The sequence below is a fragment of the Xyrauchen texanus genome, chromosome 44 (assembly GCF_025860055.1).
Source record: "Xyrauchen texanus isolate HMW12.3.18 chromosome 44, RBS_HiC_50CHRs, whole genome shotgun sequence".
In the NCBI taxonomy this organism is placed as follows: Eukaryota; Metazoa; Chordata; class Actinopteri; order Cypriniformes; family Catostomidae; genus Xyrauchen; species Xyrauchen texanus.
In genome coordinates this window covers 24,189,562-24,214,886 of record NC_068319.1, presented here as the reverse complement: position 1 = coordinate 24,214,886, position 25,325 = coordinate 24,189,562, and the positions used below count along the sequence as shown (strand labels likewise).

Here is a 25,325-nt window from a genome sequence, read left to right as displayed (position 1 = left end):
AAGGCTGCTCTGATGCTGCATTGCTTTTACACAGAACTAAAGCAGCAACAGAACTTCCTTTGATACTAAGGGGTCTGAGCTGGGTCAGAGCAGGCAGAATTTAGTCTAGCTTTTAGGCAGCAAGAGGCATTGTATCTTTACACAGAATTTTGAGAAGGCACAGATCAGCCTTAAAGCCTCAATATTTAAAAAAAAAATTCTATAAATCTCCACTTTCACTTTTAGATTGTTAAAGTAAAAGCAGAGATTTATAAAAAAAAAAAAAAAAAGACTTAAATATTGAACTGTTTCTCAACCATACCTAATATTTCAATTTTGAAGACATGGATTTAACCACTGGAGTCGTATGGATCACTTTTATTCTGCCTTGGTATGATTTTTTTTCCAAATTTTTGGAGCTTCAAATTTCTGGCCACCATTCACTTGCATTATATGGCCTTACAGAACTGAGATATTTTTCTAAAAATCTTTGTTTGTGTTCAGCAGAAGAAAGAAAGTCATACACATCTGGAATAGCATGGGGTGAGTAAATAATGAAAGAATTTTAATTTTTGGGTGAACTATCCCCTAAAATTGGCTATGTAAATATGCCTTAGGACTAGGTAAATTGGGACAGTGACAACACAAGTTAGTAAAGATATTACAGCAATTAATACAAAACGGACTGTAGCAAAATTATATTAGGCCTCCTATTAATCTCACTATAATAATATATTTTTGCCGCATTTGTGACAAATCATGAAATTGAATTTAGGATTATTTTTTAATTATGATTGAAATTCCATCAGCAATTCTATACAAGATAGATGGTTTTATTGTTAAAAAATAGTACTTAACATCACTGGATACATTAGGTTACACAATTAAAACTCATTTTAAGTGTTAGATCAGGAAGATAGTGTCCTAACGTAACAATTAGGTTACAGGTTATCACTTTTTACTGTGTAGATATGATGTTAGATCTTTGGCTTTGGTGCCAGAGCCTCTCTCAAGTAATTCTGTGAACGTTGAAGGCCACCTTTCAGGCCTATATCTGAAGGCGTGTATGGCCTAAAGCCATTACACGGTTCACCAATCATTAACGCCCGAGTGCACTGGTGTTAATATGACAGTAATGAGTGAGGCAGGGAAGGCGGCTCATCTCAGCAATGTCATTTTAGACATTTGAGCCCGAGATCTGAGCTCAGAGATCATGCACACACATCCGTGATAGGCGTCCTCGGGGCAGTGAACCAGAAGGATTAATATTAGGGATAAGACCGCAGAGGAACCAGGAGAGGTCACAAGGATTGGGGCGGAGTCTTGTCCTTTTTTTTTTTCTTCATTGGGATAAATGATTGAGGTTAAAACTCAGGAATCATTGCTCAGAGCATCCAGTTAGAAGAAGACATATCTATATCAGGACACACCAAGAGACTCAGCTGAGAGCAGTTTATATTTGCGGCTGTGGCATAAAATGGTAAGAAGTCTTTATGCTAAGAACTGAAAATATATGAAAACCATACAGAAAATTATTTAACATTAAAAGGGTGATTTTTCAGGGTTCAGAGAAAAGTGTGCGTTTTCTGATGGACGCAGTGGCTGCCAAACGCTGGATCACCGACCTGCTGAGCAGCATCCACACATCTCGAGCCATACCTGCAGGAGCTGTGTTCGGTCCATGTGCATTAAAACACACGTCGCTGTGTGACAGTATTGCATTCATCGCCTTGAAGTGTTCGGACAGACGGACTGCGTCATACATGCTCCAGGTAATTTATGATTGATTGAGGGGCCATTCACATTGAATGTGTTTTTGCATCTGTCTGTGCTGTTTTTTAATTGTATATTTATGTAAACATGTGCTTGCACTAGACGGAGTTCCTTGACCGTGCGGTGTCTGGACGTTTTTCATGTTCTCGCGCAGGATTGCTCTGTTTTTTAAATGTTAAAAAGAGTTAAAAAGGTTTATTTTTGAGTCAATTTCTGCATAACCACACCTTGAAGTCTTGGTTACAAAATAGCTTTTATTGTTAATTAGGGCTGTCTATTTAACACATTAATTTATTGAGATTAATTAAAGGAAAAATATCACAATTATATAAAAATGATCGAAATGAATGTTCCATTGAAGTAATTCAATCTTGATGTACCACCTTAAAGGAGCACTCCAGATTCAATACAAATTAAAGGTGTTGTAAGCGATGTTTCACAAATGTTCCTACTCCCTGAACGATATTAATGAAATAAGTGACCTGCTTTAGCTATAGACTCTGTAAACAGCAAACAAAAATGTGTCTGCAGTTTGATGCTTTCTGCCTGTCAATCATTTTGTGCGTTCTCATAGTGTTGTAGTTGCAGTGAATTATTAAGGCATAATGCATTTTTATGCCGCGTTGTTCATAGCAGTTGACAGTTGAGGGTGCTATCTTGATGCTGTTGTTTTTAACAGTGGTGGACAGTAACGAAGTAAATGTAATTCGTTACTGTACTTAAGTAGCTTTTTTGCGTATCTGTACTTTACTGAAGTATTTAAATTTGGGGAGACTTTTACTTCAACTCCACTAAATTTCAAAGTCAAATATCTTACTTTTTACTCTACTACATTTTCAAAATCAGTCGTTCATTTTTATTTATGAGTGGATAAAAACGTAACTGGTCAAACGAGCCACCAATCACAGTACAGCGCGCGCGCGCTTTGTTTTGAACTTGTCTTGGCGGCATCTACTAAGCGCGAACCAGGGGTGCGTTTCCCAAAAGCATCGTTAGCCAACTATGGTCGCAAGTTCCGTCGTTATCATCATAGTTCAACGAGTCGGTGTTTCCCGAAACCATCCTTCCAACGAACATTCGCAAACAGCATCGCAGAGTTGTGTGGTTGGAACGACAGCTCTCGACCTGTGGTTAGAAGCAGAGTTTCTTGTTATTATAACATGTGGACTTTATAAATTATTATCTTGAGCCAAATAAGCAAGATGACATTCAGTATCTTTTATTTAGAAGACATACAAATGTCCTTTATGTCTTTTAGTTTGTCAATAGATTTAAAGCACCGTTTTTGAAGAGTGCGCATGTGTGAACGTGCTCTGTGCGTAAGAACGAGCCTATGATTGAATCTGGAAATAAAGCAAATAACTGAGAAAAATATGAGATAGTCCTCAGATGACATGTCCGTAATTTATAGCAAAACATCTAGCATTAATTCGATCGCAAACAGATTCATTAAAAGTAGTTTTTACTCCACCACATTTGTGACATCATTAACCAACGTGGTTGAACAACCAATTTGCGACAGTACGGTTTCGGGAAACAGTCGTGACCAGCAAGTTGATTTCTTCAACAGTGATTTGTAGTGGAGCAGCAAGTTACGTCGTTGTACGGGAAACGCACCCCAGAGCCGTTAAATATGAGAGTTGCTAACATAGACGGTTGCGACAGTGATCTCGCCGCCGCGCGGTCACGTGATTCATGTAGCTCTCAATAGTTCCAAACAAATTGCGTTGCCAATGATTTTAAGCGGGGCAGAGAGCAGCAGCTATTATTGCAGCAATTATCGGTAAATATTGACGCATAATGTACATTGCTTATTATGTTGACACTAAAATGACTTGCATATAATAGCATTTTTTTTTTCTGGGGAGTAGCAGAAACACTGCATTAATACGTTTTTGTGTTTAATTTTGAGGGAAATTGGCTGCTCCCATAACATAGAATATATATATATATATATATATATATATATATATATATATATATATATATATATATTCTATGCGTGTGTGTGTGTATATATATGTGTGTGTATATATATATATATATATATATATATATATATATATATTTAATGGCGTTGTGCAGGTTTATGTGAATGTATCATAACATTAGGATGTTAATAATTATGACCATAGACATTCGAGAAAAATATATACAGTAAATACTGTAAATGTATTATACATTATGGGAACAGTCCCTTCCCTCCAAAATTAAACACACAAAAAATGTATTCAATTCAAATATATATATATATATATATATATATATATATATATATATATATATATATATATATATATATATATACATCTGACTAATTAATGTCATTTTATTAATAGATTGGTGTGCCAAGAGTGACATTAGTCTTCATGTAGACTGAGTTAAGCAAGAGTCTTGTGACAAATTATAATAGGACATTATGGCCATAAAAAAATCATAGTACTTGGATACTTAAGTACATTTGAAGGCAAATACTTTTGTACTTTTACTCAAGTGAATGTTTAAAGGCAGCACTTCTACTTCTACTTGAGTAATATTTTACCTTGAGTATCTTTACTTTAACTCAAGTACATGGTATGTGTACTTCGTCCACCACTGGTTTTTAACAACCATTTCTACTCTCAATAAAGCTCATTTTGGTATCTTTAGAGTGCAGTGTTTTGGAAGTAAGGGGGCGTGGCTAATCCAACAGCTCAGTCTTGTTGAAGTAGAATGGCTGAAATCACTTACTGCACCTTTAAGCTCAATGGACAGCATTTGTGGCACCACAAAAAAATCATTTAAACTGGTCTGTCGAAGTTACAGTGAGGAAGTGAATGGGGCAAATATTTGGAGAGTTTAAAGGCATAAATGTGAAGCTTATAATTTTCTAAAAGCACTACAGTATTATTTGATGGTTGTTTAAATCATTTTTTACAGTCATTTTGGGGTTTTTAGGGTTTGTTGACTACATCGTCATGGTAACAAAGTTGTAAATTGGCTATAACTTTACACAATAAAGGTTAGTAAGCGATTTTATGACACTAAAATTATTTTAACACACATATTCTTTATGTCTTGAGGCTGTACTTTTAAAATAGTGAGTATTTTAAGATTTAAAATTGGCCCCATTTACTTCCAATAAAAGTGCCTCATTGTGAGACTGTTTTTTTTTTTAAGAAATGAGGGTCAAGTCAAAATTCATTTTTGTGGCAATCAATATTATGCCACAAATGCTGTCGATTGAGATTAACAGAATCCAGAATATTCCTTTAATGTGGCAGTTCGAGGCAGTCAGCGCATGCCGTCAAACCAACGAAAGCAACAGGCAGCACAGCCTTCCACAGACATGCTTTTGTGGTCAATGACTTTACATTTAACTTGACACAGCATTCTTAAAACACAGCGCTCATGACTAGAGACGCTGAAAACTAGTGAACCCAAAGTGTTTGTCTGACGCAAGGTTATAGACAAACAATTAAAACTAGCTCAGACATTAGTAGGCCAATAATAGGGTTATTACCTGGAGTTAAGTGTCTTGCTCAAGGACAAAATGGTGGAGGTTGTGGGGAGCGAACCGACAACCTTCTGCTTAACAGTTTAGTGCTTTAGCCCACTACACCACAACCACTTAGACAAGCGTAACTTTTCTGCTACCCAATATATGTATACAATGCAATGTATGAATTATATATTTTTTATTATTAGATTTACAGTTATTTAGGGGCCTTTCCTTGTAAATATTTATATGTCTGATTTTTAATCAACATGCATATCATGAAATTAATTTGATTAACTTTTATTTATCAATTGACAGCCTAAGTTAATAAAGTCTAACATTTATATTTGTAATATTAGGCTAGTATTTTCACCTATTATTGCCCACGTTGACCCTATGGATTGCAATATATGGGGTAAGTTGTCACATTGAAAGTTTTCTGTTTATTAACATTGCTTTGAAAAGAATACATTTTCTGAAACATGAAATACCATCTAAACCAAAGAAATTGACATCAACAAACATCAACATTTAAATAGTAAAACAATTATGAAACAGCAAAATGTATTAACATGCATAAATATCAAGCCATTATTTTGGCAAACAGACATTTTAATTAATGAGAAAGTACAATTGCAACATTTAAAACACTTGTGACAACTTGCCCCAATATAAAGGTGACAGCGCTTTCAGCCAAATCAACCTTCATTATACAGTGTTGCCTTGTTTTTATGTAAAGTATGGTTTTATTGTGTTGCCTTATTTACCCAACAGCTATTACAAATAAATAAATTAATAAAATAAAATGATCCTATATGCTTTTCTTTCATATTGTTCAGGTGGACACAACAGCACCAAGTGAGTGTCTGAACCTGATTCAGTCTGCTAGGAATGCAGAGGAACAAAATCTAGAGGCTTATATGAAGAATGGGCATCTATTTTTCAAAGCCTTAAAGGAAATTCCTGAGAACACAGAACTTTTAGCCTGGTATGGGAGAGATCTAGCCAAACTGCTTGGCCTAAACTCTGAGCAAAAGAACACAAAAGGTTTGAACGCATTACCATATCAACAGATAAATATATATATATAAAAGCACATGTAAAAGGATTTTTCTGTCTTTCTCTTTTAGATTTCATTTGCTCTGAATGCAAACAGAGCTTTCTCTTTGAATTCCCCTTGTTGGCACACCAAAGATTTTTCTGCACCGAGAAACCAACAAACCAAAATAGCAGTAGAAAGAAGCTTATCAAGCCAGAAATTAATTTACTGATCGGCAAACCTTCTACCGACTTTCACAATTTAGCACGAGAGCTAGAGAACTGCAAGAAAAATCTACCAGTAGACGCAAGAACTAGTAGCACCAAAAGAAGACGCTCTTTTGAATCAGGAACTGATGAGAGTGATGGGGAACCATCATCTTTTGACACCCATGGAGATGAAAAGCTATCAGTGAAAAGGTTTTGTGTTAACAGATTGAACGGAAAATCCTGGTCACCCTCCAGCAACCAGTCTTTCAGTAAAGGCCAAAATTCTCAATGCAGCCAAACTAAATGCCATGACGACCACTCTGCAAATCCAGACGGCCAAGAATTGAAGTCTAGTACCATAGTGACCAAGCTTTCGTCTCCCACTAAAGGGTTGCAAGATGTCACAGGTGACATCATTTCATCAAACCAGGAAAGGAAGAGTGCTTTCACACAACCTCCTCGTGTCATGTCCCATATCCCTCTAGTGATGTCAGCCAGGCTTACCAGCGACCTCATCCCAACTAGGACAACTCTCCTCCCCACCATTCTACCACTCACTTCCCCCCCGGTGCTCAACTTCCAGAGCTCTGCTTTGCTACATAGGGATCTTCCCAAACCACTGGCTCTTCTACATAGCACAAAGCTTTGGCCCAAGACCTCCCGGCTTCTGCCCCCCTCTATCACCTCTATCGGTTTACCTATGCAAAACTGGTGCGCTAAATGTAACATTTCTTTCCATATGACAACAGACCTAGTGCAACACATGAGGTCTCACCACAAGAGGCGGCTGTCCGATGAGAGGAAGAGGACGCACAGGGAGGAGAGGCTGAAGTGTCCGATCTGTAATGAAGCGTTCAGAGAGCGCCATCATCTGTCACGCCATATGACCTCACATACATGAGCATTCAAAGCTGTTTCTCAAAATGTAAACTCTTTTAAAGATGTTTTCAGTGTAAAATAAAGTGTTACCAAATGGTTCAGTTTTGTAAGCTAACTGTTTAATTTGACCAGATTTACCGTAATAAACATAAAAAGACCAATTTATTGTTAACCCAATTAATTAAATGTTTATATAAATATTATTTAGTTTGAAACTGACTAAACAGTTTTCTAAATGTATTCTTTAATGTTTAAGATTTATATGTTGATTTAGGCTTAATGTAATAGTTTTTATATTAATAATAATGTATGTAAATGATTAATTTGAACAAAATGTTTAAAGGAATATTCCGGGTTCAATACAAGTTCAGCTCAACCGAAATAAAACATTTTTTCGACTTGTTCATCCTTTTCTTAAAAAAAAAAGAATCTGGGTTACGGTGAAACACTTACAATGGAAGTGAATGGGGGCCAATCAGTAAACATTAATATATTCACTGTTTCAAAAGTATAGCCACAAGAGATAAATAATATGTGTGTTAACATGATTTTAGTGTGATAAAATCCCGTACCAACCTTTTCTGTGTAAAGTTATAGCTTTTTTTACAAATGTGTTGCCATGACGATGTAGCCTAATGTCAACAAACCCTAAAATGACGATTTAAACAACTTTACAGCTCAAATAATACTTGAGTTTTAACAGAAGAATTTATGTAAGTGCTTTTATAAACTTATAAGCTTCACATTTCTGCCTGTAAACCATCCAAATAAATTCTCCATTCACTTCCATTGTAAGTGCCTCACTGTAACTTCGATTTTTGCTTCTTTTTTTTTTTTGCGACAGACGAATTGAAATTATTTTCAGTGGCAATCAATATTATGCCACAAATGCTGTCGATTGAGTTTAACCTGGATTTAACTCGGATTATTCCTTTAGGTAAACCTGATAAAACTGGCGTTGTTTTGTACCTGGCGCCCCCTAGTGCTGAGCACTTACAAGGCAAAATAAATGGCGCTGTAAATTTGTGCCGTCTAAATGTCATTGCTATCAAGGGACATTACTGTTTTTTTTTTTGTTTTTTTTTGTTCTTTTTGAACAAAATTACTCTTGGATCTGTTTTTAGGGTGGTGTCAGTAGTTTCTGTGGCGGGTGGGCGGCCCAAGAACCCCCCACCCTAAACCCGGCCATGCTTCTCGTACGAATTCTTTCAAGTTATCATGATATTATGTTGCTTGTATCATATAACAAATCCATAAAAAAAAGTTTTGTGATGATTTAAATAAAATCTTCAACTTACCGTGTCAGCTACATTTAATGTTCACCCAAAAACAGTTTCGAACGTAAACTTCGATCAAAAAAAAAATATTCTCTTTTTGGCATTTGTCCTCTGTAAGTGAAATTTTAAATAAACTTTTTTTAAATCGTTACTAAAACCACATTCCATGTTGTAGCCACAATGCCAGTATGTGCGCTTGCTGACGCTGCAACACCACATGAAAGCTCGTGTTTATGACGTCGATCTCTACACTAATTACCAGTGAAAAAATGCTAATTAAAGAAGCACCAGAGATGGTGTTAAAATATTTCACTGTGTAAAAAAAATCCATAAACATAATAAAGACAACCACTTGTAAGTCTGTTTAATTCAGAGATTCTTTATAGGGAAACATGTACACGGTTACCACATGAAACTTTGATAAACATAAAAATATCTTTGAATATTGTAACAAATATGTTTAGTACACAAAAACTATTATTACCATTTACCGAGAGCAAAAAATAATTGCAAAAAATATTACAGAACAGGTCAGCCAGCGACATGCTCTTAATACACCCAGGAGATTTTAAAGCATGATAACACATTTCATTAAGGTTTCTGAGGTACATGAGATGAATATGTTTTCATTAGCATAATGTTACTGTCACAATGAGAATCCAGCCTCAAATTCAGCAATGTAAATCACAGATCACAAAAGTCCTTCAAAGTCTTCAGTGCCATCAGTCCTTGTGAAAGGACTTAATCCCAAAATCGCCACTTACATTCTACTGAGAGACGACCTACAACAATAAGTAAACAAATTAATTAAGTGACTGAGCAATTTAATTGCAGTACTGACAGGTAAACTTTCAGATAAACAAACAAAACATGTGTTAACACCTGAGCGACCGGCGGGTGTCTCTCTCCAGGTTGTTTTCCGGACCTTCACTCTCATATGAAGCCAGCTGAAGCTCTGAAATATATGAGGGAATTAGATTCAGCATAACCTTCCCTAGACTTGTTTGTTACCCATCAGTGTCTATGGTTAGTATCATAGGGCCATGACTCTTGTCAAATCAATGAGAAAAGAAGGGAGCTCTCACCATCCTCACTGAATACTGGAGCACTGATGAGATACTGCAGTGTTTTTCGGTCTCTCTCAAAAGGACAAATCACCTGCCTCCAGGACAGAAACTCACTCACTTGCTTGGCCAGCTCCCAAAATTTCTACAACCAAAGAAATGCAAAGTTTGATTATATATACACAATACTTCAAGACTTCTTGCAAAGCGAAAAACTGGAAGTTAAAGGGATAGTTCACCCAAAAAATTTAAATGATGTGTGACTTTATTTCTTCTGCAGAACACAAAGATTTTTAGAAGAATATCTCAGCTCTGTAGGTCCATACAATACAAGTGAAACAGAACTTTGAAGCTCCAAAAAGCACATAAAGGCAGCATAAAAGTAATCCATATGACCCCAGTGGTTTAATATGTCTTTTGAAGCAATTTAATCACTTTGAGAGATTAAAACATTAAACATTAAAGTCCTGTTTTACTATAAATCTCCACTTTCACTTTCAAATTATTTCACATTCTAACTTAAAAGTGGAGATTTATAGTAAAACAGGACTTAAATATTGATCTGTTTCTTCTCAAAGTGATTGCATTGCTTCAAACGACATATTAAACCACTGGAGTCGTATGAATGACTTTTATGCTGCCTTTATGTGCTTTTTGGAGCTTCAAAGTTCTGGCCACCATTCACTTGCATTGTATGGACCAACAGAGCTGAGCTATTCTTCTAAAAATCTTAGTAAAATAAAGAAAGATGTACACATCTGGGATGGCATGAAAGTGAATAAATTACGAGATAAGTGGAGTTGTGCTTGATGCTTTGGCTTCTTTTGGAACAATTTTCACTAAGAAAAGCACACTAACAGGCCAGTAAATAAATTAGTTAAACCACAGTCAAGCTATCCTTTTGAAGCAGATAGTTAAAATTACTAATAAAGAATAGCTAACTACTTTGATCATTAATGAAACATTTTTTTGTGGCTACCACAATCACAAACCAACTTAAATATAAAAACAATAATAACAGGGTTCCCACTCTTTTCAAGGCACAAATTTCCAGGTTATTTCCAGACATTTTATGTGGCCAACAAGTGTAATATTTAAGCAAAAACACATGCATCCATTTAAATTAAGCTTTTATTTAGGCGTTTCTGACGGTAGTTTCTCACCTCCAGATAAGCAGTTTGCTCCATATTTATATTTAAATAATAAATACATAGTCTGTATGTGCTGCACACTTGTGTTCTCTGTCTGTCATCTCACACACACATAAGAGTGTGCGTGATGATCATGATGAGGTGTTTTCAGTGTATGAGCGGCCGTCTCTATACATTCATTTTGAAGTGCGCATCACTTGCAGATTAATTATTAAATCAATTAAATCAGAGACTTACGTTTAATTATCACACTAGGACAGATCACAATTTTAATTTGATTAACTGTACATTCAAACATACATTTTTGTCTAAATATGTCATATTCCATGACATTGAGTTTTATTGCTTATGCCATTTTTATGACTAGATCCTGTGTTTTCCGCATACTGCATGTGGTATAAGATGACTCTGATTGCTCAATTATTGAACTGAAGTTAAATCCTGAGGTATTAAGGCCAAAACACCACGCTACCAACCCTTTTTTTGTTGTAATTTTTATTCAGTGGTCCAACTGTCATCATTGTCTAAAGTTTATAAGTCACAGCGATGCAAACTCACGAGGGTCGAGAAATCACTGATCCACAGACATGTTTTCCGGGAGGCTTCTGGCTCTCCATGATGAACAAGGTAGACTCACATGCCAATGCTGAAGTAAACTAACATCATGCCCCTCTCATTCAGTCAGTCGGGACATAGTCGTACATGTACCAGGTCATTCAGTTTGTTTATGAATGAGAAGATTCATGAGTGCCGCTGCACGCGCTGCTGTAGCCAAGCACGTGATTGGCTGTAGCTGTAAGCAATCACAAGGGTGTAAGCGCCCTTAACCGTTGATGTTGTTTTACAATGCACAGCCGGCGGCACTGACAAAACAATATGAATGTGTGTTTGACTCCTATTCCGAGGCCCGATCGTTACCATGTTTTTGTTCATGAAACCTAGCAACACAGTTAAACCGTTTTATTCTACTGAAATATTTTCAAGGACATTTAGGTATTTTTCCATGACTTTTCCATGACTGGCTAACTGCATTGCAAAATTCCAGGTTTTCCAGGATGTGTGGGAACCCTGAATAATAATAATAAAAATAATAATAATAATAGAAAAAACTTGCCTCAAAATTTATGTGGCCATTAGGTAATCTGTTGACACATCCTTCATTCAGAAAGTAGAGGTCTTTAATGAACAGGCTGAAGAATGGGATAACAATCTGAAAAGAGGGGAGGAAGTGTGACTTATGTTAATTTGTTGTGTATAGAAAAAAAAAAATATATATATATATATATATATATATATTTTATATATTTTTTAAAGTGAACACACAAAATTACCATTTCTTGGCTTGTGTGTGCTGTACTAGACCTCTGAGTGGCTCCACGCAATGCAGTTCGGTAGTTATAGAAATTGCTAGATGGGTCCATTTGGTGCTAAGGTACCAAAACAAAAAGTAACATTAATTTTGTACATACATGCACCTTTATTTTAATTGTACACATTGAGCTGACACCTAGTGGCATAGATGGAGCATCACGCAAAAACAGAAGTTCTCAGTTACACATATAATTGGAAAATGCACTAATCGCAGTCAGCCAAGATTAATTTATTCTGCAAGTGAAAGCATCCAATTACACGGGATTGAGAAAAAAGGTCATTTTCAGCGTGGTCATATGATCTCAACATGGCGGCACTCATAAATGTGCATCCAGCACCATATGAAGTATAAAGAAGCTTTTTCTCAAAGATTGATATGAGTTCTTTCATGTGAGCATTATATTTTTTACATGTTTTAAAAAAAAAAATACTATACATTTTTTATGGTTTAAAAGTTTAGCAGTGGACCTTTAAACAATCTGCATCTCTGTTTATAAAACTTAGTATATCTCTTCCTCGTGACTGCTTACGTACCACCAGGATGTCAAACTTGTCCATGTTGACTTTGTTCCAGGTTTTCTTCAGTCTGGAAACAGGGTTCATGTTCATCCCAGCTGCAAAAAAAAATAAAAAATCCCAGATGATTTTACATTATTATTACATTTCAAACCAGACCACATTTTGTTTTTAGCCGTTTTAAATAATTTAGTTATTCACTGAAAATCTCAACATCCATCCTAGCTCTCAATCAAGTTACGATGTCCGATTCATGAATGCCTGGTTTTGTGAACTGGATCAGCCAATCCAGACAAAAAAAAAAAAACATGGTTCATCCTCAAATCAGACATCTACCTCTGGCAGAGCTATAATATGACTTCCCCACACAACGCTATAATATGACTTCAGAAAACTTGGAATATGGCACACAAGTCATCTTGTTTTTTTATCTTTTATTTTTAAAGTTTGAAAGCTCCAGACCTCAAAGAGCAAAAGAGCGACTAATACATTATTATATATATTAAAAGAAAGTCATACAGGCCTGAAACAACATGAGGGTGAATAAATAATGGCAGAATGTTCATTTTTGTGGAATTATTCTTGAAGTATTTGGTTTAAAAAAAAGAATAATAAAATATTTTTTTATTATATTAATTAATAAGCAACAATATAGTTGTGAACATGTACTCACTAATAATGGCCATCAGGGAGTTGAAGTTGCCAATGTTGAAGCATTCCTGTGCCACGTCGATAAAGAACTCCAACACTCTTGCTCTGTGTTTCTTCTTTACAGGCTGTAGTAGAGACACATCAGCAGAGGGCAGCATAGTCTCAATTATAGCAAATCACGGTACAATTACATAGAAAACATTGGTGATCATTAGTAAATCATACAGTTATAAGCATCAATATATTTTTAAAATGTTCTCACCATGCAAATTTCTGTGGCTACCAGGTAACTTAGTCTGTTGAACCATTCAACATAAGCCTCCAGGTTACTCGCTTTCCTTTTGCTAAAGAAACTCTGAAAAACATTACATAGGTTTGCTTGTCAATTCCCTGAAATGAAGTTTAAGGTAATTTCAAACCACTTCAATCAATACACCTTTTTTTTAATTATATGGCCAGTTTACAATAAATGCATGCCATGTGGTCTGATATAATTTAGAATAATTTGAAACCATTTAAGAGAGTCACACGCAATCTATTAACCAGTGTCTTATGTAATCTTTTGAGTACAGCTGCTGCTTACTTTATGGTTGTCCGAGGGTCTCTTCTGTGCAAACGCTCGAACAAATTCTTCAGGGCCAATATATAGGAGTCTCTCCTATAAAAAAAAATGGCAGGACTATGAATTAATTTATATGAACTGGTTTCTATTGAGAATTGATATGGGTTTGGAGCTGCATGTGGGTGTGTATGTGTGTGTACGATGACAGAATATTTATTTGCACACTGTTAGCTTAGCAGCATGCTAACATCCGACTGTGGAATTAAAACTCATTAAAGTAGTGCACTGTTAGCTTAGCAACATGCGAACATCCGACTCTGTGGAATTAAAACTCATTAAAGTAGTGCACTGTTAGCTTAGCAACACGCTAACATCAAACACTTTTCAATCAATTCCAAAAAAATCTCAATAAAGTAACACACTGATAGCTTAGCAGCATGCTAACATCAAACACTTTTGAATCAATTGCTATTAAAGCTTATTAAAGTAGCACATTGTTGCTTAGCAACGTGTTAACGTCAAACTCTGTTAAATCAATTGCTATTAAAGCACCTTTCAAGTAGAGTTAGAAATATCATTATTAGAGTTCTGAGCACATGAATGACTAAGCAAAAGTCTCATTTACAAATGGAAAACTCTGAATTATAGATCAGTGGTTCAACATGTGTGATCAGTGCAAATGACAATAAAAAAAAAACTACAGACAAACTTTGAGTGAAATGTTCATTTAAGCAACAATGGACCCAAAACACATGGAGGCGTGTTGGCTCTCACCATCTCAATGTGTGTGAGTTGCTGGGCAAAGACGAATGGATCATCGCACAGATTCAGAACACACTCATCTCTGCGCACTAACTGCTGCTTGGACTTCAAGACGACTGGTCTCTCTAAGGCAGTGGCGGCCCTGGTTGTCGCCAGCGACTCTTCGTACTGTCCGAGGGTGGTCAGCTTGCGTAAGAGACGCTGAATGAGTCTCTGCATGGCCCTCCGTGAGAGCTATATAAAAAGAACAGAAGCATCTCCAAAGTAAGCATAATAAGCATTGCAATTCATGTTTGTAGCCAAAAATGACATTTGGTATCTTAATGGTGACCGTAAGCAGTGTTGTTGATATTACAGCATGTTCAAAATGGTAAAGCGTCACTCGGATATTAAGCCAAAAGGACACGCATTCAAATCTGATGCATTATCTGCCAACTGGCTCTAAACCTCAGTCATGTTGTTGTCCAATATAATTCTATATTTGGTCGGTTTCAAAACCAAGCTGTCTTCAGAGGCAGCATATTAAGGCAATAGGCACCCTCTGAACACAATTTATAGGGTAAAAAACATAATTCTGCCTCCTAAGAAACACTTGGCCAAATTCGATTGCATGTGTGTTCATAGCGAAGACAATCCCTAAACACATTGCGATGAGATCAATGAAAAATTACACAATATGCCGGATGAGGTGAGAGTAATATTTATTACAAAAAACTAATTTAATAAATTCTGAAAAGTACCAATAACAAATTTATCAGTGTAAATAAAAAATGTTACCCAACATTTGTGCATGCTATTAAAGCGCATTAAAGTAGCACACTATTAGCTTAGCAAAATGATAACATCAAACTCCGCTGAATCGATTGCATTAAAAGCTTAATAAATTAGCACAATTTTTGTTTAGCAGCATGCTAACATCAAACTCTGTTTAATCAATTGCTATTAAAGGGATAGTTCACCCAAAAATAAAGTTGAAGCGATTCAGTTAGTTTTGGGTGAGAACAGACCAAAATGTAACTCCTTTTTCACTGTACATGTTTCCATTGCAGTCTCTAGGCATTATTATTATTTCAATATCGATTATATAGAGCAAAATCGAGCTTGAAGTCATGATTGAGACTAAAACACACGAGTCTTATGGATTATTTTAATGCTGGCTTTATCTCCTTTTTGGAGTGCTGGTCACATTCACTTTCATTGTATGGACCTACAGAGCTGAAATATTCTTCTAAAAGTCTTAGTTTGTGTATAACCGAAAAAAGAAAAGTCACACACATCTGGAATTGCATGAGGGTGAGTAAATGAGAGAATTTTCATTTTTGGGTTAACTATCCCTTTAATGCGCCCTTCAAGTGACGTTAGTAATATCGTTATTAGAGTTCCGAGCATATGAATGGCCAAGCAAAGTCTTTTTTATGAGTGGGAAACTCTATAGAATTTTAGATCAGTGGTTCCCAAACTGGGGTCCAAATTCACAGCTGTTCTAGATTACCAGAGTTGCAACGTTGGAAGGGGCATGTCATTGAAAGCAATGATTTTGCAGTTATTTCAATTTAAGTAATACTAATTTGTTAATGGACAGTTAACTAATGACAGTCAGTTAAAACAAATTAAACAATAATTTGTTAGAAGCATGCATTAGTGATGAAGGTGTATTCACTTATGCTTATATACAACAGAAAAACAAGCTTTTGTCATCGTTTTTGGTGTATTTGTTTAAGTTTAGCTTCTTCCATATTCTGTTTCCGACTTGAATGAGTGACTTGCATTATAAAAAATGCGCGACTGGGATGTAGGAGCTTCCCATGTGCGTTTAAAGGCAGAAGAAAGCTTATTAACGTAGCACAATGTAAGCTTAGCAACATGCTAACATGCCCCCCCCCCCAATGCAGAGTGCTTTTTGCTTGGCAAACAAAGCTTTTGCCTATGTAGCGCATAATGAATCTGCCACTTATGAGTTTCGTGGGTGGGTGCCACCCATGTACGTAGGCAGCGAGCAGCTCACAAGGTTTTGGATCCGAGCTATTTTTGGTTTGTTTATCATTTAACACCATGCCAGATTCTGTAACTATTTTCAGAGCGATAATCAAGTTAAAATACAACAAATGTGTAGTGATTAAAAACCTATACAAGTTTTTAAGATCTATTTTTAGAGCTATTGTAACAACAACACATCAGTATTTGAAATTATTCATACCGGCTGTTTAGAATTTAGTCATACTTATTCATTTACTCATTCAAGAGTGCCAGCGGCAAAATTCTATTCAAGACATGTGATAACATAATGCAATCATGATATTTCATCATCTATTCAGGTCTATCAATTTAGAACAAAGGCTGGTTACCTCATCTCCAAAGGCAAGACGATGGGTCATTTCTTTCAAGCTGCGCATCATACGCTCATCCCTGAAGTCGTACGGAAAGGTCTCTGTCCATTCTGTGAGCAGCTGCACGATTTTCGGTGCCATTTCCCGTATTCTTTTCTGTTGAGTAAATGTAGGACAATTTAACACTTCAAGCGTGGCCTTGTGAGTCATTTACACTAAGATTAGAAATGAGTATTTAAGTTGCTTAAATCTGACATCACACCAGGGAAAGACATATAATTAAGGGCAATTCACTTAATCATAATTCTAAGGAGCACCAGTACAGGTGTGTGTGCATTTTACAGTAGGGCTGTAATTAATATAGAATTCAACTGAGGTGCTATCCCACCATCACAGGTGTGAACTTATCAGCCTTTTCACAATCAAAGGCTTTAAACGTGGCTCCAATCATAACCCATTGCTGTTGTGAATTTTGTTTTTATCTTAAGTGTTACATAACGTAAAGCTGATTTTGTACCAATGCCAGCATTTACCTTATCTGTCTGTGGGTCACCAACTCTATGATGGTCCACACTCAGGTAACAGACATGGGACATTAATTCAAACGGATGCAGGAAGAGACGAGAGCTCAGTAGAAAGGTGAAAACATAAGATCTCTGAAAATTAAAAGTTTCAAATGTCAGCCTTTTCCATCAACTGTATCATGGGTTATAAGATAAAGCAAATCAAAAAGGATGTCTACTTACGTCAGGGTAATAGTCCACAGTAGGGACCAAGAGCTGTATTAGGGCTTCCAGAGATCCTGACACAAGCTTGTTATCACGATAGTGCAACCCTCCATAGTTTTCCTCCACTGGCTGCCGGTGACTATGGCTGGTGCTGTAAGTGCTAGGACTGAATTTGCCTGAATATGGAGTTGTCTGTGGCATGTTCATCCTATAGATGGAAATCAACTAGTCAGTAAAGTAATTGAAATTAACACCTGTCACCAGACAAACGCGGTTCCTTTTTGCAAATTGGCAGGTAATTTTAATAATCTACTTGCCAATGTGGCGGGCGACCGGTTAAGAGGTTTGGATTGACATTGGCATTCAATAAAAAAAAATATATATTTCTAGTATTTTAATAAAAACAACAAAGAACAACAGAAGTAGACCACTGAAGTGGAAAAAAAGCCCAATATTAAGGCGAGGGACAGTGCGAACACTTATTTTTTGGTTCACTTAAGGTCTTTGATGGTTTGTTGAATAGACCATATTTAATTTTTATGAAAAAAAGACTGTGAGGGACAGAAGTAAAGTCTCCTCAATTGCATCCACTGTATAAAGCTGGACAAAGCTCCTAGATCAAAAATAAGTTTCACAACTCGTGTTTTCTGGAGTTCATTTGGACAGATGTTTTTCCAGTCATTGTCTCCTCCGCTTATTTGTCGCCACCTACTGGCATACATATTCAGTCTTCAGAAACGGCACTGAAAGAATCCAAATGCATCTATCCACATCCCCCAATACTACAAGGAGAGCCCACTACATGGCACCCCTCCTCCAAGTAATGCCCCCCTTGTATCACAAAGGGATTTTATTGACTGAAAGATCTTTTAAAATTCTATGCAAACACTATATAATTCATGTTGTCTAAACTATGTAAATATGACAAAGAATAACTTTTAAATAGTATGTTACATATCATATTATTAAACCGAAGATATAATAGGTTCTTTTCCTCCCCAGTTAGCTCACAAGCTAACCAGTTAGCCTATTAGCTTAGCATCTTCTACTCTTAATTTGAATGCATCAACTCACTTTCGCCACCTAGTGATAAGTATTATTGTATTCAATAGAACTTTTATGTTGCATTATATTGAATGATTTTACAAACTTTTAATTTGTTAATCTTTGTGTTTAGGGTTAGCAACAAAAGTAGGGATAGATGTAGGATTGCTGTACTACTCCAAATAAACAAAGATATATATATATATATATATATATATATATATATATATATATATATATATGTGTGTGTGTGACATCCAACAGTTGCAATTACAAGATGGTTCACCCAAAAAAGAAAATTCTCATCATTTAGTCACCCTCATACCATCCCAGATGTGTATGACTTTCTTCTGCTGAACACATTTTTAACACTTGAACACAAGATTTTTAGAAGAATATTTACAGCTCTGTAGGTCCATACAATGCCATTGAATGGTGACCAAAAATATTTAGCTCCAAAAAGTACATAAAGGTAGCATGAAAGTACTCCATTAGATTCCAGTGTTTAAATCCATATCTTCTGAAACAATTCAATCGATTTTGAGTCCTATAACTCCTTTTTCACTATGAATATTGACATCTGCGGTCTCCTTTGCGATCACGATTTTAAGCTTGATTAAACTTCCTAGTGGCACCTAGCGCTCTGTGATTGCATCAAGCACTTTAAAGTTCTGGTCACCATTCACTTGCATTGTATGGCCCTACAGAGCCTAAATGTTCTTTTAAAAATCTTAATTTGTGTTCTGCATAAGGAAGAAAGTCATTGGCATCTGGGATGGCATGAGGGTGAGTAAGTGATGAGAGAATTGTTATTTTTTGGAGAACTATTCCTCTCAGCATTTCCTCAGTTAACTGAAGGGGGAATGGCTTGTAGTATTCTTGCTGGGCCCAGACATACTCATTAAAACAACAGTAACAATGATGACACTGTAAGTCTATTTCTTAGAGCCTTGCTTTCATTTCTGTAAAAAACAAAACATTGGAAATAAATTGGGCAAAACCAGTTAATTTTCAACCCTGCAAATCTCTAAAGCACCAGCATAATACATATTCTCTGAACTCTAACACTGTTATTGGATTAAGGAAGAGTCCTGTGGTCAGTCAAACAGGTTTAATGGCACAACTCTTTTCTTGAACCACTTATCTCCTTTACGGAGTTCAACATTACATTGCATTCTGAATGACACACATATTCTATCCAGTAGAAAACAATACAGGGGGAAGAATTTTCCATTTACAACATAAATGAAAACAGAATGACGCTGACGTGTGTGGCGTCATGGCTATTCCTTTAATAACACTCAAAGGTACATTTCAAATGACCAGACAAAACGTTCAAATGCCAAACGTTCCAAAAGCAATTATTGAAAACGATGCTTTTGTGACGACTAGCAGAGTTCGTGCGAGCCCTGTTGAACGAGTCTCGCGCTTTTCCTTGTTCTTTATTCATATGAAAGGTGACACTTCCCTTGAGACGCGTAGTAAACAAACAACTGCACTGCAAACTTCTCTGAACAAATAATATTGAACAGGGACGAGCTACAGAAGTTGGTGTCGATTTATTAATTAGATCGTACATAAGTAAAAAAAAAAAAATAATAATAATCTCAAAATAGGAATGAGCTCGTGCAGTCAGTGGAATTACACGAAACCTACCTTTAACTACCACTGACTCATCAAACCAGACTGTAAATCGCAGATTGACTAAGTGCAATCATTCTTACACATGCATGAGCAACACAAGCGAAAGTTAAACATGTTTGAACAGTCAAAACAGACTGAATTAAAGCACTTTAGACACCTGAAAGATTATTTGGGAAATGCTGATTTAAAGAAGAAAAAAATACGGTGAAGTAAATTTCTTTTTTTTTTTAGAGAGAGAAGAACATTTGCAAAATAGAACAATAACTGTACTGCCTGACTGCACAATTAAACATTAAGTATGGATATCTAGGCTTTCTATGCACCAATGGCAGCTTGACATTGTCATTTTAAAAGTTATTTGAAAGACTGTGATTTGCTGAACGCCGTAAACTTACCACAAAATTAAAATGACAAAATGAAAAGAAAATTAATGACTGCGATATCCGAGGAAGTCCAACAAAAATCCTTGAAAACGCCCCAGATCAAGTTGCTTTCTTTTACAATGAATGACCGCCGATATCTAATTTTCTGTGTCGCGCGAAGTAAATAATCAATTCATGGCTAACGTTGCGCTAACTGGTACTTTGTTATGATCGCTCGTCCCCATTGTTTTTGTAATAATCCAGACTGTGAACATGAGAAGATACGAATCTCAAATTCCTTCAACACCGAATGCATAAGAAGGAAAACCGGAAAATGCGGTCTCGCCCACAAAAAGAAAGACTGACCAATCAGAGGCAGAAAACAACAAATTTAATTTTCTGAGTGATCTTATTGGCCAGTTCGACGTCCATCAGCTCTCGATATGCGGGTTGACAAAAATCAGTAAACAAGAGTGGGTGTTTTCAGAAGTGTAAGTTTACCAAGACTGCCTGCATCAGATTCTTCGAAAATACATCAATATCCAGTCATTTTGATTGAGCGAGCTGCTATATTTAGTCAGATATTGGCTTATGTGCTTTAATGGTATTTATCATTCGTATCATATTATAGCCTTTAAATGAGCTAACTGATAAACAGCGAAGGCAAACACAAAAATCCAGTATTCCCAAGGTAAACACAGCCTTCCCACTCTTTCTAGAACAGCATATTTTTATTGTCTGTGGGTGTGGTCAATACAGCAATTCCAAGTGGGAGTTTTGTGTTATATAAATGTTGAATTACATCAACGCAGTGGTTTGAGCTTAAAGTCTTCATTTTGTCAGTAGGTGGATTTTATTTTGAGCCCAAACCTCCACAAAGCGTCTGTATAATTCACCCCTACGAGGCTTTTACTGAATGATGCCTTTTGCCCACACTGATGAGAGGTACCTGGATGCGGTGAGTGCTTCCAGTTTGACTTGAGCTCAGTAAAGTGCTTCAAGCTGAAGCCAGTGTTGAATTCCACCCACGGTGCTAAAGCCCTCAAACCCTCTGGCCCTTGCAGTGCTTCAACTACAGAAGAGCTGAATATTGCATGCGGTAAACATACATCTTCAGCTAACACCCACAAAGACTCTTTGGAGTCCCCTTTGGGGACTCCAATCTTTCATATTTCCAAACTAGCTGGTGATGATGTTGCACTTTATAGACTGGAGTTACATAACTGGATCTACGTCAGTGTGCACTTCACAAGAAAATTTCCTTTGCTATTTTTCTTTCTGCAAAACAAGCAACTGCAATGTTGTGACCTTTTCAAGCAGAATATCAAGTTTTCTGCATAAATAAAGCAGCTTGATTCTTCCGCTTTATATCAGTATAGCAATACTCAAAGCGTCTGCAATTAATTGAATAAGGTTAAAAGGTTAGTTCACCTTAAAATGAAAATGATCAGAATCAGAATGAGCTTCATTGCCAAGTGTTCTCATGTACACAAGGATTTTGTTGGTGATAGAGAAACAAGAGCACACTGAACATTACAGTGAGACATAGAATATAAAACAAGGTAGAGTATAAATAGACACACAAATACTCGAACTGCCAACCCTGCGATTAGCAGCCGACCGGCTCTACCACCTGAGCCACAGCCCATAAATAATAGGACATATAACAGAATCAGGGATGGATTGGTATACCAGGCATTTTCCTGGTGGGCCGATGCACTTTGGGGACAATCAGGGGTGGACTGGCCATCAGGAGAAGCGAACTGGCCTCAAAATGCCACAAAATGGAGCTGCGATATGCAGAAATGGACAGCGACATCTCCCAGAGGACAACAGTTCAAAGAGGGAATGGGCAGGATGTGTGGGGTCCAAAGTGATTCTACCTGCACGTTTTCTAACTCTGGAGACATATACAGGTCTTGGAGGGTGGGCAAGGGGGAACCAATAATCCTCTCAGAAGTCTTGACTGTCCGTTGTAGTTTCCTTCTGTCTGATTTGGTGGCTGAACCAAACCAAACAGTTATAGATGTTCACAAGACAGACTCGACGGCCAAGTAGAACTGTATCAGCAGTGCCTGTGGCATGTTAAACTTCCTCTGCTGGTGAAGGAAGTACAACCTCTGAGCCTTCTTCACAATGGAGTCAATGTGGGTGTCCCACTTCAGGTCCTGAGAGACGGTAGAGCCCAGGATCCTGAATGACTCCACCGCTGCCACAGTGCGGTTCAGGGTGGTGAGGGGGATATTTCTCCTGAAGTCCACTATCATCTCCACTCTTTTGAGCTTGTAAAGCTCAAGGTTCTTGTGATCGCACCAGACATCCAGCTGTTCAACCTCCTGTCTATATGCAGAATTCTCACTGTCGCAGATGAGGCAGATGAACGTGGTGTCGTCTACAAACTTCAGGAGCTTGACAGTGGGGTCCTTTGCAGTGCAGTCATTTGTGTACAGGGAGAAGAGCAGTGGAGAGAGAACACATTCCTGAGGAGCACCAGTGCTAATAGTGAGGGTCCCGTATGTGAGTTTCCCCAGTCTCACTAGCTGCTTCCTATGTGTTAGAAAGCTGGTGATCCATCGGCAGATTGTGGTGGGCAAGGAGAGCTGGGTCAGTTTGGTTGAGAGAAGATCAGGCATGATGGTAATGAAGGCTGAACTGAAGTCCACAAATAGGATCCTTGCATAAGTCCCAGGTCTGTTGAGTCCCATATTCACAGCAACATCGACAGACCTGTTTGTTTGGTAAGCAAACTGAAGGGGGTCTAGCAGGCATCCAGTGATGTCCTTCAGGTAGGCCAAAACCAGTCTTTCAAACAACTTCATTACCACAGATGTGAGAGCGATGGTTTTAGTGACTTTTAGCCACTCTGATTTCCTTAGTGTGTTTCTGGCCTGGTTGTGCAATATTTTATCCCCACTTCTGTAAGCATCCTCTATGGAATGATGAAGCTGTCTGAGTTTTCCTGTAAACCATGGTTTATCCTTATTAAATGATAAAAATGTCCTAGTAGGGATGCATATATCCTCACAGAAACTGATATATGATGTCACAGTATTTGTGAACTGATCCAGGTCTGTGGCTGCAGCTTCAAAAACACTCCAATCAGTTCAGTGTAAGCAGGCTTGTAGTTTCAGCTCTGCTTCATTAGTCCATCTCTTTACAGCCCTTACTGCTTGTGTAGCTGATTTTAGTTGTTGCTTGTAGGTCGGGAGAAGATGAACCAGACAGTGATCAGAGAGTATTAAAGCAGCACGTGGGACAGAGCGATATTAATTCTTTACAGTGGTATAGCAGTGGTCCAGTATATTTCTGTCTCTGGTGGGGCATGTGATGTTTGTATTTTGGCAGTTCACTTGTGAGGTTAGCTTTATTCAAATCTCCTATAATGATAAGAGTGTCTGGGCGTTGTTGCTCTGTGTATTTGATGTGATCAGCCAGCTGTTGCAGCGCTGCATTCACGCATGCTTGTGGTGAGATATTAACACCAGAATGAATGAGCAAAACTCCCGCTTACAGTTGATGAAGAGCACTTCTATATTAGGACAGCACATCTTCTTCAATGCTGTTACATCTGTAAACCAGCTTTTGTTGATGTAAAAGCATGTTCCAAGGGAGTGGACATTTACCAGATGAATACTCTGACGAGATGCGAGTTGGCGCTGTTTTGGCGGCACGAGGGGGACCTACACAATATTAGGCAGGTGGTTTTAATGTTGTGGCTGATCAGTGTAACCAAGTAGTTTGAGTGTGTAGGAAGAGTGTGTCATGGGAGTGGGCGGTTGTTACAGAGCTCTTTTGGAGCACTTTGTAGGCCACGATTTTCTGATTGGTGGATTGTTTTCTTTCAGGATCATGAATAGTGTAGTTCTTTAAAAAAAAAAAAAATATTAAACACAATAAAAAGACAATTCACATCAATATTTAAGCCCTTTTTTACTATAAATGTCCACTTTCACATTCTTCTGCTTTTGTTTTTAGCGATTCACATTTTTTGTGCAGATTGCCACCTATTGAGCAGGGTGGAGAATTTATAGTAAAAAAGGACTGAAATATTGAAATATTAATCTGTGTCTCTTCCACACCTATCATATTGCTTCTGAAGACATGGATTTAACCACTGGAGTCTTATGGATTACTTTTATGCTGCTTTTGTTTTCTTTTTGGACCTTTCTGGCCAAAGTTATGGACCTACAGAGCTGAAATATTCATTTCACAAATATAAACATCTGTGTTCAGCAGGAGAAAGAAATTAATATACATCTGAGATGATTTTTGATTTTGGGGTGAACTATCCCTTTAAATATTTATAAGTTGACAATAGTCAAATATAATTTTGTCTATGGAGAAAATGAACGGGGTTTTACTTCCGGATCCAGATTGTTGGACTCAGTTTAGTTGCATAATTCTGTACAGAAGAAAGAAAGTTATACGAGTTAGGAACAACATGAGGTTTGAGTGCATCATGACAGAATTTTCATTCTTGGTTGAATTACCCCACAGTAAGAAAATGAA

General features: G+C 37.1%; 2 protein-coding genes across 2 annotated transcripts; one reads left to right on the top strand and one right to left on the bottom strand.

Moving 5' to 3' along the window:
- Window positions 1-558: 558 nt before the first annotated feature.
- Window positions 559-8,549, top strand: si:dkeyp-41f9.4 (PR domain zinc finger protein 8). Its single transcript, XM_052117327.1, has 3 exons — window positions 559-1,751; window positions 6,070-6,277; window positions 6,361-8,549. Exons 1-3 carry the CDS (start codon window positions 1,569-1,571, stop codon window positions 7,377-7,379), a joined length of 1,410 nt encoding a protein of 469 aa, XP_051973287.1. The 5' UTR covers window positions 559-1,568; the 3' UTR covers window positions 7,380-8,549.
- Window positions 8,550-8,998: 449 nt separating this feature from the next.
- Window positions 8,999-21,120, bottom strand: LOC127636667 (ras-GEF domain-containing family member 1B-B). The gene is made up of 14 exons (XM_052117326.1): window positions 20,850-21,120; window positions 17,785-17,974; window positions 17,572-17,694; window positions 17,057-17,194; window positions 14,724-14,945; window positions 13,971-14,045; window positions 13,650-13,742; window positions 13,410-13,512; window positions 12,755-12,834; window positions 12,181-12,276; window positions 11,964-12,059; window positions 9,720-9,843; window positions 9,517-9,589; window positions 8,999-9,416 (listed from the first exon to the last, which is right to left on the bottom strand). Exons 2-14 carry the CDS (start codon window positions 17,971-17,973, stop codon window positions 9,395-9,397), a joined length of 1,434 nt encoding a protein of 477 aa, XP_051973286.1. The 5' UTR covers window position 17,974; window positions 20,850-21,120; the 3' UTR covers window positions 8,999-9,394.
- Between the last annotated feature and the right edge of the window lie 4,205 nt (window positions 21,121-25,325).

Bases quoted from the DNA above. Each gene is read 5' to 3' on its own strand.
- si:dkeyp-41f9.4 (XM_052117327.1), top strand. From the start codon at position 1,569: ATGGACGCAGTGGCTGCCAAACGCTGGATCACCGACCTGCTGAGCAGC. The intron at 1,752-6,069 runs GTAATTTATGAT...CATATTGTTCAG, and splicing joins CTGCGTCATACATGCTCCAG to GTGGACACAACAGCACCAAG. The intron at 6,278-6,360 runs GTTTGAACGCAT...TTTCTCTTTTAG, and splicing joins TGAGCAAAAGAACACAAAAG to ATTTCATTTGCTCTGAATGC.
- LOC127636667 (XM_052117326.1), bottom strand. From the start codon at position 17,973: ATGAACATGCCACAGACAACTCCATATTCAGGCAAATTCAGTCCTAGC. The intron at 13,513-13,649 runs GTGAGAACATTT...TCTCTACTACAG, and splicing joins TAGCCACAGAAATTTGCATG to CCTGTAAAGAAGAAACACAG. The intron at 12,060-12,180 runs GTAATTTTGTGT...CCCTCTTTTCAG, and splicing joins CACACACAAGCCAAGAAATG to ATTGTTATCCCATTCTTCAG.